Genomic DNA, 19,171 nt, shown 5'->3' on the forward strand with positions numbered 1-19,171 from the left:
CATTATATTTTAGCAATGCATACGGTTAATTTCACGTTTGTTAAAGGACGATATAATAATGTATTTACATCTAACGATTAATATAAACTACAACGATGGTTATATCATTTTACAGAGCTATAGTACAGTGGAGTACGGATAAGTAATATATTATTACATCATTTACATCGTTATTTATAATTTTAGGTCTTGAAACTTTCATAGGTTTTATGGGTAAAAAAAAAAAGCGTTTAAACAATATTATCGCACTATTGACAAAAATATAAAAGCTCATTGTGTCAATAAGCAGTTGAAATATGAATAAAAAATGATTCGTCTCGATCTTAACGTATAATATAAAATTATACAATATATAGTTACGGAAATATCGTATTACCATTGAGTATATATATATATATATATTATATATATATATACATATTATATATACTCAATGGTATTACTTATGATGGTAATTATATAAGGCTGATACATTCCCATCTATAATTAGATACGCATAAATTATATAAATATTTTTATTAAGTTAAAATTATTGTACATATTTTATATTAATTACGCTTATTTAATATTTTACATAATATAAAACTATTTATATAATATAATAAAATGTCCTTATATAATATCAAGCGCTACCTATTATATTTTGTATACGATAAAATATGTAATATTGTGGGTAAGCCGACTTGTATAAAATATTAAAATAACTATCATATGATGTTGACGAAAACACTTATACATACAATAATATTATTATATAATTTAATAATAAATTATAATAACATAAAATAAAAGTAATACAACGATTGAACACGAAATGAACGAAAATTTTACGACCATATACAAATTGTATTTTTAATATAATTATATAACTGCGAATTATACAATGTATCGTCAAATAGGTATTTAAAAAAAAATTCACATTTTTTTTAATGTATTTTAGGCAATCGTTAGATTAGCTCAAGCCAATATATCTGATAAATATACTATAAAAAGTAAAATATTTAATGTAGAAATTACAATAGCACCGGCCGCGAGTTTTATAATTTAATTAATTTTTTAATTGATTATAATCCTGTCAGTTTGAATACACTTTTCGGTTTGAAATATGATAATGAAAACAACCACGGTTTTCAGTTTCTGGAAACGATCAGTTTGACGTGTAAAATTGGAAGTTTCTGGCGTTCGGTTTGGCCGTCGGCCGCAGTGCGCTGACCATCTATGGCCAAGAGATATTTTCCGGGTTTCCTGGGATTCCGCCGGAAGTGCAATCCCCAAATGCCATTGGAGTTTCGTTTTATCCGGAATTTATTAGTCGAGTCACCGATCGGCACCACGAAGTAATTGTAATTTTCCTGCAAATGACAATAACGTCTGGTGTAAATATTTTATGTAAAAAACCTAATAGAAGTATCACGAACTGATTTGGTAAAGTTATCAGATTCTCGCATGGGATCTATCAGTGGGCATATTCCACGGGTGTTCTACAACGAAACCGAATGTGATGTCTCTCTTATTGTCACCTACACGGAGCTCGCTTTATATGATGCCTCTGTAATGATGCGAATGGTATTTTTTTTTTTCGAACGAGAAGCCTTCCGACTAGAAAAGTCGAACTCCTCACTGGTCACGCTCATTATTATTAAATTGTATTGTTTGATAATTAAGAGTGCGCTCTCATCTAATTCATTTCCATTCATCGGGGTGACTATTTTATGTTATATTATACAAGTTGAATAATATTGCAACAGCTATCATCAAGGATTGCATTACATCGCTTTGTGTGACGATAGAAAAATTCTCTATTTTCTTATGAATTGGATAATCAAATTACTCGGCCGAGTAAGAGTTGTTGATGTGATGACTAAAATATAGGCCAATGGGCATATTCTCTGGTTTATTTTATTGATACATTTTTTAGGATAGAAGTTGAGTGTATAAAACAATACTCAAAATCTTTTCTTTAAACCTATAATCTTTGTATAACATTTGTATGTTTGTAAACCCAACGCATTAAGTTTATAATATAATAATATATAATATATTGTAATGTATACTAGCCATCACAATCGTCGTAGAAATATTTACGACCAGACATAAAATGATAAAAATAATAATACAATTATTATGTTAAGAAGATAAAATATTTAAACACTTACCTTGACGGCTGGAAGCAGTTTCAAAATACGAGTATTCCGTTTAGCATCAGACATTTTCATTCTGATGGTCTTGTGCGTTCCGTCGTCCCGGTGGTGTCTGTGCTTGTGTATCTTCTATAAAACAATTGATAATTGTGGTTATTGATATATTTTAAAATTGCGTCCCATGAATATTCCATGATTACGTAACAATTAATTTATTATTTTATGGAAACTTACCGTTAGGCGATCATCGTTATTGTCCGACGTTATGATTTCCGATGATACATTTGTCGTCCTCCTATGACGTAGTCTACCATCTCCATTTATCTGTGTACGCCATTGCATAAATCATATTTACCAGTGAGTGAAAAACAGGTATAAACACAAATATAAAAATATATAGGTACAGAGTGATTATTTTTCAATATTAGGTATGGCCAGATCCACAATTTTTTGGTCGTCAAGTTTAATATTAAAAAAAAAATTTATATAAACTCTGTTTTTGAAAAAGAATCTATATTTTATTTTAGATTGTGATTGTTTTTATAATGTAAAACCGTGCTGTTTCAATGAATTGAAATTCTGAAACTCATTATTTTTCTAAAAACGTATATAAATTATATTCCTTGGATATATTTTTTTAGAAAAGTGTATTCTAGAATATAAAATTGATATTATACGGTTTATGGCTTACAGAAATTAGGGAAAGTTCATAAAGGATATTTTTGGAAAATTGAAAATTATAGAAAAAAAACTACTAGGTAATTGACTAAAAACACTAACGGCAGCATAAAAACATTCATTAAATCTTTAAGATTGGCTGGGACATTTAGTCAGTTATTAGTAAGTTTATTACGGTTAAATTATCACTCAGCAGTGTACATAATATACAATATTTTATTTAATGAAAATGTGTTATAACTTTTAATAAAAAGTCGGTATTAATATTTGCATACCTTGCACGAGAAACAGCCTTCGGTCGATATTATTTTTCCACCCGAGCTCTTGGGATACAACTCCGGTTCTATTGGAAACGTTGGTATGTCGCCCAGATCTGGTGGTCCTATGTTGGAACCACTGGTCAATGGACTAATAGTCGACAGACAATGACCCTTCAATGACAAATGACGGAGTAAGAAAAATAAATAGATAATATTACCGACAGAGTCTCGATATATTTTATAACAATCTTACAAAATCGAAGCATCATTATGTATACCTTTATTGTGGCACTAGGTTCTCTCGAATATTTAATATATAGGCATAGGTGACTTTTTTTTAATCAAATTGCCTATAACTTGTTAGGCAATTTGAGCATGCCCGTATATTATCTTTTTTTTTTGTGTCACAGATATTATAATGCGTAAAATTAAAGCTATGGTATACACGTCATATGAAAACTATTCTAGTTTTTAATAAATAATAATAATGATTTAAATGATTTAATAATAAAGGTTGATAACAATGATGTACAAACAACGTCGTAGTACAGAAAACCTTTACGCTATAACTGCGAAAAACTTCCTGTGTATTGTAGTGTAAGATTTTGTGTATGCATACCTGGCCAATCCGTTGGTAGCCCGTGGGACATCCACAAGAGAAACCGCCCTGTCCGTGTGGGGTGCAACCGAACGCGCAAGGACTTCCGTAGCATCCTATGCCGCTTCCGCCGCCTCCACCACCATGCTGTGAAATATTTAATAATTATAATAATCATACTAGCTCGTAAGCAATACGGAAAAGTTATAAGTGGACTTACCACACAATCGGATATTTGATCGCATATAAAAACATATAAAGAATATTATATAATAATAGACGACACGTTAGACCAGGTTAATGGGAATATATAAACATTTAGAGGACATTCTCTAATGTCCATACTTATGTGTTAACGATTTTACGGGTGCCAGGATAACTTAATTGTAAATATTTACAGCCACTTTATTTAAAATTTGGTTTTCCGTTAAAGTGAAAGGGGAAGTATTCTTACTATTCTTCTTAAAAGCGAGTACGAATAGATACAAATTAGTGATGGTTCAAACTGTTTGAATCTCGAAGTGAGCCGAACCACACCCTTAAATGTTTGGTTTGGTTCAAAATTCGAATTTGGTATGAAAAATTAACGAACCAAACCATAAGGTATATTATTTTACCGTTTGAAAATCAAACTTGAAAGACATAAAACATTAATTACAATAAATTGTCTCTGCTTTACAGTAATTAAAATGTGAGTATAATAGTAGGTATTAAATTATTAAATATCATTTTTATATTATTACGATTAGGCATGATAAAATAAAATAAACTTTTAGTTTGAATTTCAGTTTGATAAAAAAAAATTAATAGTTCGGTTTGAGTTCGGTTTGACACCAAAATTAGGTTCAACCTATCGCAACCTAATGCAAATCTAATACAAAAAATAAAAATAAATATTTAGTTTGAAATGATAAAACGAATGCAAAAATGATATCGTACGAGAACAGGGTGTTTATGATTATTAAAAGGACACTATACATGACGATTATTTACGTCGAAATTGGCTAAAAAAAATGTGTGGCACTAGAATATAAATGTTGTTAGAATATTGTCCATTATGTAATTATATCGTTATCGACTTCTACATAGGATGAAACACGTAAATCACGCACTACACCTACCCAATACCTATTTTATATGAACATGAAAGGGGGACGAGGTGGCCGAGTGGTCTAACGCGTCGGCTGTGGCTCAGCATTTTTCTCCGGGCTAGTCATGGTGTCCGGAGAACAAGTGCCGCCATCCCCCCCCCCCCACTTCGGGGCATGGCAGAAACCTACGGGTGCCCCAATAAAAATTCTGCCAAACAGGCGTCCGTACTAGACCTTAGGGCCTACTCCCGGACATATAGCGCCATACGAAAAAAAAAAATGAACATGAAAATCGTATTGCAGATGTACGTATATCATACCTGAGATAACGACGGTCGGCCGTTACAACCCTGTAATGACCCGTGCTGAGGGTCATAGATCTGTCCGTTGGCGCATACGCACTGGTAGCCACCGGGCGTGTTGATGCAGTTAAGGTTGGAGTCGCATGGTGAGTCGAGGCACTCATTGATGTCCACACATTCGCCACGGTAGCCTGACTTCCGGAAACCCTTTGGACATCCACAATTATTGTTACCGTTAGCACCGGAAGTACCGTTTTGACCGCCGTTTTGAGCACTCTATAAATACGAACAAAACATTTGGTTTAGATATTGTATGGTTTAAAATAATATTTAACAGTCGAAAAATGACGATGGTGCCTATTATTAGGAATTGTTATGACTGTGAGCAATTCATTCTTATTCAAATAAGAACCACCAACGAACTAGTCGAATTTCACAATCACAGTCTAAACCGTTAAACTTTCCGTCTAAGATTCATCACACGGTCAACCGATACAAAGATAATATTAAAAATAAATACACTTTCATGCGCACTCATGGCATTTGAACATATTATAATACAATCATGGCGAATATTTGCATTTACACTCCTATAGTAAAGCATCAGAAATTTGAAGGTTACTTATATAGGTTGGGTAAGTTAATGATTTTAAAACAATAAAACAATTAAGCGCCACCAAACGAGGGATTAATAATGTCCTATACTTTTAGTCGAACGAAAGCTTCTACATTAAGCATATTATAATCTTGTTAAAATTGGTTGAGTAGTTTCATTAGTCTTTGATATTTTTTTTTATTATACCACGTTATCTGGCTTAAGTGAAAATATAAACAGCATAATATTTATAAATACATCACTAGGTAGTAGGTACCCAAAAATATATTGTCTGCGTAACACTTACAAATATTTATTTGACAATTTAACGCCTGTACGGACCGTTACATTATTTCTATAGTATATTGTTGTACACAAAATATAGTGTACGTGATAATTACTATTGCTTATTGAAAACTGCAATTGTTTGGGTTTCAAGATGAAGACTAAATCATTTATAGCACTAGGTACAATAGGCGAAATAGGACGAGGATGCGATTTTTATACAAAAAAGCAAGAGAACATTTAAAGGTGCATAAATTATAATTATGCCGAATATGTCAGCATAATCGAAAAGATAAATTAATTTTTTACAAACTTAGAAATTAAATACATTTATACACAAAATTAGGTTTTATAAAATATTATGACTTAAAATTTTAGAACGAACAATATCTAGTATATGTACCGAATACTTCAGTTGCTCAACCTGAAAATATTGACAAATGTTGAATATCAACGAATGATAATGATGTAACATGATTAATTAATGTTTTTTATAATGTTACTAAGAAATACTTATTAGTTTTCAATGTATTGCAAAAACAAGCTATTAGCTCAAATGAGAGAGTTACCTTATAACAATGGAAATAAATTTAGGGCTTTCTTTTTGATCATTAAAAAAAAAAAAGTCTACTTATTATAACTATTATACCTTTTATAAAAAAACTTCTATCTACCCTTAGTTAAGATTTTTCACTTTTTTCACCTCGTATTTACGGGCCTAGTTATTCATATCACATTTTGATACCAACATTCATTGTAACTATGTGGCATAAGTCAAAAATAATTAACAATTAAAATTTAGAACTTCATAGATTAATATATTATTTTACTACGGAAATATTAAAATTTTAAATTTAAATCCTTCAATTTTAGTCTAATTGCCAGATGATAAATTTGGAGTATGGAAAGCAGTCAATAAATCTACTAACGATGATCAATCAGCTAGCACCAGTAATTAAATATGTACATAAAATTATACGTAATCACCCTTCAACCATTAGGGTGAAAGCTAAAATACATAAAAAACCATTTGTTGCACGAGGTAATTATTTATATTGTAGCATACCTATTTCTATTAACAACTAACATGTTTAATAATTACTTTAAATATTTCATATAATGTAAACTCAGATAAAATGTTTATACAATAATCAGTTATTATTGATAGTAATTTATATTTTAACGCACCAACAAAAAAAGATGCAAAGGTAAAAAAGCGGGTAAGTCGTGTATGTCGCTCTGCTGAACCTACAGTAGATTACAGTAATGGATGGAATTAAATTTGAATCCAATGATATTATATCATTGTATACGAAAAACGATTCTGAGCGAAGACGATTTATCTGTCTAGGATATATTATAGATTATTAAAAATTTTCAAATCGTAGATTTAAAAAGAAAAACTTTTATGAATTTCTATCTAAGATAATTTGAACATTGCCGTAGTTTTTACGTATTTAGTCAAAATTTGAACTTTAAATGCTTATAAAAAAAAATCGTGCCTATGAATTTTTAATATTTTTTAACTGCAATTGTTACAATGTGTTAGAAGCCTTGTATTAAATTTTCAAGCTTTTCTACTGAACAAATACATTTTTATCGATATTTATAGAAAAAAAAACTAAAAAAGTTGAAAAATTAAAATGTCAGTAAACAATTCAAAACAAATCTAAATATTTTGAAAATTTTATCATATATATAAAATGCCTATATAAACATTCAGTCAAAATTTCAAGCATCTGCGGTAATTTGTTTTAGAGTTACACCAAAATAAAGAAATCGCTAAAAGTGAAAATCCAATGTTGTAAAAATTTAAATTTAAAATGCTCATAAAAATTTAATTTGAATTTCCGGTGGAATTTTTGTTTGTGATAAAGATTGAAAAACTTGTAAGGAATCTTGTATTAAATTTTTAAATCTTAGATTTAAAAAGAAAATTTTTTATGAATTTCTACCTTAAAATAATTTGTGAATTTTCTTGATTTTTACGCATTTTTTCAAAATTCAAACCTTGAATGCTAAAAATTGTGACTATGAATTTCTTTTATTTTTCAACTGCTATTGTAACAATATGTTAAGAGTCTTGTATTAAATTTTCAAGCTCTTCTGCCTAACAAATACATTTTTATCGATATTAATTTTAAAAAAACTAATAATGATCGAAAATTTCAAATGCCTATGAATAGTTCAACTTAAGTCGAAATTTTTTTTAAATTGCATGGTGGATAGAATATACTTATATAAACATTCGGTGAAAATTTCATGTATCTATGGTCATTCGTTTTGGTCTTTCGTACCAACTAGATTTACTTTCTGATCGAACGAGGTACTGAAGTCAAAAATCAAAGCATTTTTACTGCCCCAAAACGTGATGACAGACACAAAAAAAAAAAAAAAACACACACCTCATTGTAAAATCAATATATTCATCGCTCCGTTCAGAATCTAAAATCAACATTCTGGCCCTAAATTATTTTTATGGGTATGATTATTTATGATATTCATTAAATTTCTACCTTTTTCATTAAAAATATATAAAATTATCTAATTTCAGCTATGACCATTTCCTTAGGGTATACAAGAAGAATGGACATCCCCAAAATTATTAAAGAGAATTCGTTGAAGAACACAAACAATAATATTAAATTAACCAATTGTATAATTTCTTTTTACACAAATTATCCGTCATACCTAATCAGTGACTTAGGCACTCAATACCTTTATTATTTTCATCATAATATAGTCTTATTTTTGTCATACCTATATATTATATTTCAAAATTATATTATACACTACCTATACATAATTGTTATATTGGAAATATACTTATTCATCGAGTTCTTATATCATTACAATGATGTGATGTGAGTGTTGTGACGATAATCTGTGTAAAAAGAAATAATCGAATTGGGTCGAAATGGGTTTTTATACTTATAATGTCTACTTAACCAAAAAGTTATAAGCAACTTTCGAACAGTCTTGTTGCATACTAATACTTTTATTTATATACTATTATGTAATAGATATGTTTAAATATAATATATTTATACTTTATAATGCTTATTTTTACTGTTTGAAATAATTCCATTAACATAAAAGTGGAAATCTATAGAAACTTCTAAAAATATATTCACGGTACCTGATGATCGTTACACCCGTTGTTGTTGTTGTTGTTGTTAGTACCGGGAACATTCTGGTTGCAGTCGAGTCCGAAGCATTCGTTCTGGTGATTTTTCGATTGCAATTGTTTTGGATCCACGCAACGTGTACCGGTGCTGTCGAGCTTGTAGTACTTTGGACACAGACACCTGTAACTTCCCAATGTATTGACACAATTTCCTGGCGACGGGCATAAGTTGGGTTCTTGCCGACACTCGTCGATGTCTACACGAGAACAAAGTCGTCATTCAAGTCAATCTTCCAAATAATGTAATGATTATTAAATATATTATATATATGTAATATATACATATATAGGAAATAGGTTGCTATAATGAAATGTTCGACGCCTGTATTGACATAGACATTTAAAAAAAAAAAAAAAAAAAAACATTTACGAATACAATTTTTTCAAAAACATTGGCTTAGCAAAATTAATTTAGAAAAATAATTGAATGTACATATACTCTACAAAATCCCTCTATTGTCAAACATAATGTGTCCCCATAGCTTTAAGATCAATACTCTATGACTACTATTTTGTATTTTGTATTTACTGCAGGCTAATAACCTCAGGAGTTGAAGCCTTATTTAAGTAAAAAAAAAAAAAAATCTGTCGGTCAATTGCTGGCACTTGTAAACTTAAATAGTTTGTCCAATGTCACACAAGCATGCATAAGTTTATAACCATGGTTCCAACTACTGTGAACTGGCATAAATATATGGATTATAGACGTGATTTAACCGCCTACAGTTGTAAGGAATATTATCTTAAAGTCAGTAACTTTGATATGCTACGGTAAAACTGAAAAATACTAACGAAGTAATGAATAATCATGAGTATAATCTACTAATTCTACTATAATAGATAATTTTTCGTTGGCTAATATTTTTTATTACATTTTAAGATTAACCACCGACTGAATTACGAGCACCCAATTTGATATTATCTAATATATTATCATAGCCTATAGCTATATTTTAATATTTTGTTAATAGTTAAACGAGATATCAATATATTATTATTAATAATGTCACATTAGAAATAATACAACTTACTTGACAATACCAAAAAATTAAATAATATTTTCAAAGAAAACTATAAATGCTAGCGCCATCTACTTGACTAATAACACCACAAATGACTAACACATAATCAATGAAGAAATTGTCGCTAGATGGCAACACACAGTACAATATTTCACAACATTATAATTATTAATAAATAAAAAATGATTAATATACTACTTATTTTTTTAATAAATAATATTTCAAATCATTAAGTAATTCTAAAACATGATATCCGACATTAATGTCATTTATTTTTTTAAATTATTAAATAGTTTTAGACGAATAATAATAATTAAACTATACAATACAAGTATCATTCGCCCATAAATGTTTTACGAATTTAATTAAAGATAGCGTTGTTCCTTCGATGAAGTCTAATAAGTAAATCATCATACAAATTTCCAATCGGTAGGTAAATTGAATATTTTGATAATCATATTATACGATAGTAAATTAATATTTAAATAAATTAAATGAACAATTATTATTGTACATTTTAAACTATAAATGCATAATTATTAAAAGCTTTGTTTGTAGTAATATTCTTTTCACAAATAAAAAAAATAATAAAAATATCAACAAAAATTATACCGATTGTTGTATCTTAGGTACACAATGCGCAGCGTATATAATATAAATAGATTATATCCGGAACGTGTAATTCACGAGAAATTAAAACGTCGAAAATAATTTAAAAAATACAACGCTGTCTTCAAATTACTTATAACATGACGAAGTAGCATGCATGCGTAATATATTAATCCACTAACTTAATGACGGATTTATCGACTTGGAAAAAAGCAATGTTTTCAACGATAAAATTAAAAAACGATCTGGGCGTGGGTAGGTTCAGTCGTAATTTGATGTTGTATGTGAGTATAGGTAGGAAATATTACCTGCACAGTGATCTCCGATCTGTCGGTAACCCGGTTGGCACCCACACTTGTACGATCCGTGTGTGTTGATGCACAGTTGTTGACATATGTGTTGGCCAGTAGTGCACTCGTCCAGGTCCCGACAAGTGGTGTTGTCGGGATTCAACACGAATCCGGCGGGACAGCCGCACGCGTAACCACCTTCCAGATTCTGACACGACATTTCGCATGGCGACGGATTGAGTAGGCATTCGTTTACGTCTGCGACACATTAATTGTATACATACTCGTAGACATAGAATATGACAGTGTCGTACGCAGTATTTTTGAATGGGGGGAGGGGGCTTTAAAATAAAAAATCACTCAGTTGTCTCAAGATAAAGTTTAAAAAATAAAATAGATATTTTCTTAGTCATATTATGGTAGTAATGTAATACATACAGGGCTATTCTTTTATCAAACAACCCTCATATGGTGTTTGTGTGTAAATACCACCAAACATACACCTACAACACACAAACACCACCCAACTTTGGTAGGCTATTATATTATATTATTAACGGATAAACGAAAAATAATGAATATTTAAACCTGAAAATTCATTGAAAAAATAGCCTTTTTAGTATAGGTATTATGAAATTTTAAGTATAGGTTGTCATTTGAAAATCAAAAGTTGATAATGGTTTACCTGATAACTAAAAGGGTGAAAATATTTATAAAAATATATAGTTATAGAACAAGGTGGATCTAAAATTTTGAAAACAAAAAAAATTTGAAAAAAGTCAATAGTTTTTGAAATAATGAGTGTTGTTTGATAAAAGAATTACTCTGTATATATGTATATAGACTATAGTTGTAATAATTAGGTAAACACACGATTTAATAATATATTAAATCATGGTTAAATATAAAAATAAATAATGATAAATAATATTGTCAATGGGGAGCACTTCTGCGTACGTTACTGAGTCATAACGCATAATATGTGAAAGATCATAAACGTTAAGGTTTGCACATTGGCTTGTGTTCAAGTGCAAATGAGACTTAAACAAGAAAAAAATTTCTGTTCTGTCCGTCATCATGATATTATTATAGAATACGACAGATTTGCTTACCATTGCAATGCGTTCCGGTGTGATCGACTTTGAACGCCTTGTTGCAACTGCATCTGTACGATCCTAGCGTGTTTATACACCTACCGTTAGCGCACAAATCTGGTAAAGTCTCGCATTCGTTTATGTCTGTAAAATATAAATCAGATTTTTTAGAGAATACGAGTGTGGTGTACCTATTATAGGTATGGTTGCTATATGTTATAATAGTGTATAAAATATATAAGTATTAGTATGCAACAAGAGTGTTCGAAAGTTGCTAATAATTTTTTTTTAAGCAGACATTATAAAAAAAGAGTAAGTTGCGAGAACGTCAGAAAAATTTGCCATATACTTTCGTCGTCTTCAATAACTTTAAATTTTAAATTTTACATTTCATAAACGGTAATAAAAATATTTTTATACTTTAGTATAATAGATGCTCTTCGTACTTAAGTTATGTGTTAAAGTTCATATCAAAATCATAATATGATATTAAATATATATCCATAATATATTGATTATACATTATTCTTTATGAATTAATAAACGTATTGCTTATTATTGAGCACCTACCTAATCAATTATTATCATATAATTAATCGACTTGGACGTATGATAATTATTAATATTTTAACGTATTTTAAAATTATCGACTATTTGATGTCCGTCGCCATAATCTTTTAATCATTATCACCACAACACTCACCTTGACCGTCGATCGTGTAGCCAGATTCCAAACACAGTTGTCTGAAAGAATCCGAAGACGGAGACGGACACGGTTGACATTGAGGTCCCCAGGCGGCGGCCATCGAACAACAGCAGTCAGCTTTCGTCACGGATCTGTAGGCAAAGGCGCCCGTGACGTTTCCGCCACTCACACCGCCGCCGTGACTTATACACCTGCCGTTCAGCAAATGTCTGTAGCAAAATCCGACTCTAGAATCTTATACACGGAATCCAAATGTTATTAATCGGTCCAACATATTGTAACTGTGTCACGGGTAAAGGACAATGTTGTTATTATTATTATTATTATACAGGATGCGGTTCAGCAACTATCAGCTTTTATCCTGATTTCGTCCTTTAAACACACGCTATACATTTACAACCTACGACCTATTCAAATAATTTAAAATTATATTTAATATTCTTAAATACAAAATATGGAGATTAGTTATGTTTGGCTAAATTACAGTTTTATTCTTACAGAACCTATATAATCGAGATATGATAGTATAGGCTATAGACTATATAATTTGAAAATCGTTGAAAAATCATACTTTATTATTTGGAAAACGGTTTTGTATAAAATTAGTCATACGACAGTGCGACACTCTTTAAATGAAATTGTAAATTAGTGTTATTTATTAAGGTTTTCTTAACTAGTTCAATATATAATATTAGGTAGGATTCAAAAAATCAAATTTGAATAAAAGCGAAAGGGTAAAAATTGTGGTGAGCATATATGTTATGTTGCATGTGAATCACTCTGTATAATATTATGAAGGAAAATACATCAGAAACTGTACGCATAGGTATAGGTATTATTAATATCGTTGTTGTTGCTACAAGTACTTACCTATACACTGCTTTCCGTCGTAACTGGTCTTGAACCCATCATAGCAATCGCATTTGTACGTGCCTGGCTGGTTGACGCAATATCCGTTTTGGCACACGTTCGCATTTTCAGCACACTCGTTGATGTCCCTACACTCGTCCGAGCCGACTTGAGCGTAACCCTCAGGACAGATGCACGCAAAAGATCCGATCAGGTTCTTGCACGCGAATTTACAATTGTTCGCCGGTGTCATGCACTCGTCAACGTCTATTGAAAGAGAACAGTGATGTGCAGAGTTACATTGAAATTTAATGTTATACGAATTATTTTCGTATTTTTAGCCTAAATATTACCTAACCTAACCTAACCTATTGTAATAGTATAATAACAATTAAAAATTAAATACCTATAAAAAAACGTCATACACATTACAAGATACGACACTTAGAACAAATTCTATATATATATATATGTATATATATATATATAATATTATTATATTGGTGTTATTTTAATGATATACCTTGACAGTGTCTACCGTCTGGAGCCAAAGCGTATCCGTACGGGCATATGCACCTAAACGATCCGGGAACATTGTGACAACGGAAAGCACACTGATTGGCCATTTCCAGACATTCGTTGACGTCTTCACAGATCTTTTTGGAAAAGAAAAACCAGAGTATAACTTAACTAGCATAAATCAGTGAGTAAAAAAGTGGTCGTAAAACCGTTTGGTTTACCTGTGTCGGTCCCGGCGCGAATCCATCAGCACAGATGCATTCAAATCCACCCTGCAGGTTAGTGCACGTCCCGTTCCCACAAATGTTTACGTTTATCTTACACTCATTCTCGTCCGTGCATTTTTTTCCTGTAGAATCCAAAACGTATCCAACAGGACACTCGCACCTGTAAGATCCATCCGTGTTTATGCATTCGCCCCCGTCACACGGGTTAGTCATGAAATCGCATTCGTTCAAGTCTTCACCCTTGTCCCCACGACCGACGCCCTCTGGACATAATTTTGTGAACGCTTCTGCATGAGAGATTTAAACACAAATAATAATAATAATAATAATATATTAATATTATGTAAAATAATAAAATCTATTTTTACCGCTTCCGGGTTTCGGGCAAGCCGTGCAGAGCCTACCCCAACCACCTCCCATCGAACAACAACACTCCTTCTCTGTTATCTTCTGTTTTCTGGGAGCCAAGCAGTTTCCTATTGAACGCGATACAGTATAATATTATAATACTATACATGTTTAATGACTGATTCAGTCAAACTGAAATCGAGAGACGTACGTAGACGACAACATTTCCGATGCAATTTTCGGAAAAATGCGTTATTATTAGAGTAATTAGTTCAAGATTATAAACTTAATTTTCACTAAAGCGAAAAATTTAAAATTTAAGGTATATATTACTGCAGAGGGTGCAGTTTGACCAACCCTTTCTAAATGAAGTCGATTAATTTGAAATAGCTACACCAATATAATTCTATACTGACCGGACAAAAATTTATCATAACAGTGGTCTTGTCTAGTGTCTATACATTTCATGCCGTTGGAGCTGAGTACGAAACCTTCGGGACAGTCACATATAACGCCACCGTCTGTGTTCATGCAAGTTCCTCCATCACATATACCAGGCATTTCTTGACATTCATTGATGTCTTAAAAAAAAAAGTTTTATACGTAGATTTTATTTGTTGAAATTGAAAAACTTATAGGCATAGGTATATTTGTGCTAACCGAGACATGAGTTTTTGGCAGCCGACAATCGATATCCAGGTGGACAGGTACACAAAAACGATCCCATCAGATTTTGACACCTCCCCGGCTGAGGACAAGTGTCTGGTATCTGAAATAATTTCGAATTCCCTATACATTTCGATTATCTGTACAAAAATCTAAGTAGTAAGTTCGTCAATAAATACAATATCCCATATAGATATTAAAAGTGATAGATGATAAAAATGTAGAATTTTGATTTTTAACGATATTTGATATATTTAAAAAAATAATAAATTCGTATCAAGTCCCACACTTTTGCATCATTGTATTAGAATATTATATACTCAGTATACCCATTACCCTATAATAGGTACAGTATGATACAATGGTTATGATGCGATATATAAAATATAGTACCTACCTATATGTCTATATATAATAAACAGGTATGAGTATTAATATATTAATATATAATTAAAATAATTTATATGGAAAATCTTGATTCCCTCACTAAACCTAATACTTAGTACCAGTGGTACATGTAAAATAATTACCTCAGTACATTCATCAATATCCCTGCAATGTTGGCCATCAGTCGAAAGTACATATCCGGAAGTGCATTCACAGCTAAACCCACCCATAGTATTCCTACATCGCCCGTTTCTGCACAGGAATGGCATCATTCTACACTCATCCACATCTAAATGATAATAAAAAAATATCACATTGAAAATTAGCTTCAGTGTAAATAACTCGGCCTCGATAGGCGACTGGAAGTGGTGGATTAGATTTATTTTTTATACTACTCTCTAAATTTTCCTATTACCTCTAAAAGCCATACTCGTATCTGCAGAGATTGACGTCAAAATCAATTTATTATTTTTTGAGTATGTATATATAATAGCTACAAACATACATTTTGTTTTATGAAATAGTTTCTTTAAATGAGATCAGTTAACCTCGGCGATTTGATGCGTGCGAAGATGTATCAGAGATTTGCCCGAGTAATGGCAACCATTTATATGTGCAAAATAAATATTTCAATTTTCTCCGTGAATTTAAAAACTCTTGTGGAGGACCTTTTTAAAATAAGAATTTCGGAAAATCCTTTCTTAACAGTTCATAAAATAAAAATACTGACCAAATTTCATACTCATATAGGTTTCTTCGGCGGTTCCGGCTAGGTGATGATAAATTATTAGCCAGTCACTAGTCAGTCAGGACTCGGGACAAGATATGTGTTTATAGATTATAATATATTGAACTGTTTTATAGCGTTTAGGATAATATTATAATTACGTAGTTTAGGGGTTACCTATGCAATCGTTATTATGACTGAGTTTGAACCCTTCGAAGCAGTTGCACTTGAACGATCCCACGGTATTGAAACAAGTTCCGTTGTTGCACACGTTCTGATGACGACTGCACTCGTCTACATCCACACACGTGTCACGAGCCACTGTTAGTGCATAGCCGTTGTGACAGGTGCACTGAAAACTCCCATCCAGATTAGCGCATTCGCCGTCCCGACATATTCCATCTCGTTCGTTACACTCGTCAACGTCTGTTTGAGAAACGCATCATTATTATAATATATAATGATATTATGTAGCTGTTCAACTGGTTTGGACACTGCTGCGACGGCAGACCAACTTACCCACACACTCTCTGGCGGTCGACCCGAGCTTGTACCCTTCGGGACACTGACATTCGAACGAACCGGGAGTGTTGACGCACTGAGCGATGCCCCGACACGGAGCTGGTATGCGCAGACATTCGTTGTCATCTAAAACAAAAAATAAAAATTGTTCTCATATCGGTTAAGCGTCACAGAAAACACCGCCGTAAGGTCAATATATTATAACGCGCTCGCACCGATGCATTGATGGGAGTTGGCATCGTACACGTATCCGCCGTCACACGAACAGTGAAAGCTCCCGGGAGTGTTGACACACGATCCGTGGTTGCACATGTTCGGCATCAGTGCACACTCGTCAATTTCTTCGGTCCGATTGGTCATCGGGTTCATGATCAAGCCCGGTCTTGACCCGCATAGTAATAAGTATTCCTCTAGGGATCGCGGAAAAAAACAAAACGATAATGTTAGATAAAATCCAAAGGAATCGTGTGGTCAACTGGTTAATCATACAATATAAATATAAACATTTGTTTTATTATTAAATTTTTCGCTTGACCTCTTGTCAACGTTATTGTTTTGATCATGTTTTGTTAATGTTATTATATTACACTTATCTAAAAATTGTGTTCCTAGTTAAGATACCGACCTGTTAAACTGATATATATATATATATATATATATATATTATAATCTATAGTTAATTAAATTATGTTGTAGGTATATACCAACTCTATACAAAGTTGATTAAAAAATGTATTAACTGCAGTATACATATTGTATCTACTTTACGCTTGTATTTATGATTTAGTTTTCTCTCTGATGATAGGTATAATCTATAATCATTTTCTGATACCTTTGTGGAACTTTTAATTTACTTTTAGTTTTTAACTTTCACGAAAATATTGATTGTTTAATGCAGCGTTTCTTAAACTGTGTTCTGAGGAACCCTGGGGTTCCGCGTAGATCACTTAAAGGTTCCGAGAAGCTTAAATGATTTTTTTTAAATGTTCAAAAAATTACTTTAAAGTATCCATTATGAAAAAAAAAATACTTGCATAATATTAAATAATAATGTACAAGCTATATGGAATAATCTATCAGCTAACTCTTTATTCAATAATCTATACTTCTACTTAATATTATAATTTATTTGCAAATAATCCTAAAAAATGCTAAAATGCTAAAAAAAAGTAGGGGTTCCACGATAAAGTGGACATCATAAAGGGTTCCGAGGAAAAAAAAGCGTAAGAAACGCTGGTTTAATGTAATAATATTGGTAATTGAAATTTTAGTTTAAAGTGAAACATAATATTTTGTTTAATTAGTAGACTTGAACTCAAACTTAATGAAATTAAATATTAACTTTGAACTTAAAAACTGCATGACTATTCGAGTTAACTGATGTTTATTATTATTTTAATAATACATACATTTATGATTTATAGTGTTCAAACAAGTTGGCTATTTGTTTTTAATTGATATCTTTACAATAAAATCCTATAAGTTATAGATAAAAATTGTTTGATTCATATGTTTATCAACAATAGCTTAGATAATTTACACATTAACGTCTTAAACGTTGAAGTTTATTCACACAATAGCAACATATTATGTAAGTGGGTGGGTGAAGTTCGTGCCAGAATATAATTGACTAGACATATACACGCGTATCAGACTTACTCGTATTGGACGACGGACAAGGTTGACATGGCAATCCCCAGGCTTGGCCCATCGAGCAACAGCAGATCATTCGAGTCTGACTGTTAGACATGGGCACGGAACACTGACCGTCCGTGTAATTCAAAAAGCAGTTGTCTTTCCGCATGTCCACGCATTCCTCTGGAAAAAAAAATGCATTTATACGATAAGATAATATTATAATATTGTTAATAATACTAAAATAAACCAAAATGCTGTGTAAAATAGTACAAGGCGTATCTGGAAGGTGTACACAACGTATCAGGCATAATAGGTTTTAAACGTGATTTACATACATAATCGTAAACTCGTCCAGGTGCCCCTTGTATAGCTAAATACATATTTTTATTATTATACATTTCATTTCAGATGATCGGATTATTATTCCACA

The 19,171-nt window shown here is 31.5% G+C and overlaps 1 protein-coding gene across 2 annotated transcripts in view; it reads right to left on the reverse strand.

Annotated features, from left to right (window-relative positions):
- Window positions 1-932: 932 nt before the first annotated feature.
- The window catches only part of LOC107165714 (fibrillin-2-like), a 45,809-nt gene continuing 27,570 nt past the window's right edge, over window positions 933-19,171 (reverse strand). For both annotated transcript variants that reach the window (XM_089225716.1, XM_089225715.1), the window contains 21 exons: window positions 18,763-18,921; window positions 17,319-17,513; window positions 17,101-17,229; window positions 16,759-17,007; window positions 15,998-16,143; window positions 15,462-15,570; window positions 15,218-15,382; window positions 14,822-14,929; window positions 14,448-14,740; window positions 14,231-14,363; window positions 13,729-13,974; window positions 12,856-13,092; window positions 12,171-12,296; window positions 11,077-11,316; window positions 9,090-9,334; window positions 5,089-5,346; window positions 3,699-3,824; window positions 3,095-3,250; window positions 2,376-2,465; window positions 2,157-2,270; window positions 933-1,352 (listed from right to left, as the gene is read on the reverse strand). In XM_089225716.1, the coding sequence (XP_089081842.1) occupies window positions 1,131-1,352; window positions 2,157-2,270; window positions 2,376-2,465; window positions 3,095-3,250; window positions 3,699-3,824; window positions 5,089-5,346; window positions 9,090-9,334; window positions 11,077-11,316; window positions 12,171-12,296; window positions 12,856-13,092; window positions 13,729-13,974; window positions 14,231-14,363; window positions 14,448-14,740; window positions 14,822-14,929; window positions 15,218-15,382; window positions 15,462-15,570; window positions 15,998-16,143; window positions 16,759-17,007; window positions 17,101-17,229; window positions 17,319-17,513; window positions 18,763-18,921 (3,746 nt within the window). In that variant the 3' untranslated portion in view covers window positions 933-1,130. The remainder of the gene's footprint in view (window positions 1,353-2,156; window positions 2,271-2,375; window positions 2,466-3,094; window positions 3,251-3,698; window positions 3,825-5,088; window positions 5,347-9,089; window positions 9,335-11,076; window positions 11,317-12,170; window positions 12,297-12,855; window positions 13,093-13,728; window positions 13,975-14,230; window positions 14,364-14,447; window positions 14,741-14,821; window positions 14,930-15,217; window positions 15,383-15,461; window positions 15,571-15,997; window positions 16,144-16,758; window positions 17,008-17,100; window positions 17,230-17,318; window positions 17,514-18,762; window positions 18,922-19,171) is intronic.

This window comes from Diuraphis noxia, unplaced genomic scaffold (assembly GCF_037042655.1).
Source record: "Diuraphis noxia isolate RWA-SAM2 unplaced genomic scaffold, SU_Dnox_SAM2 contig0004, whole genome shotgun sequence".
Taxonomy (NCBI): Eukaryota; Metazoa; Arthropoda; class Insecta; order Hemiptera; family Aphididae; genus Diuraphis; species Diuraphis noxia.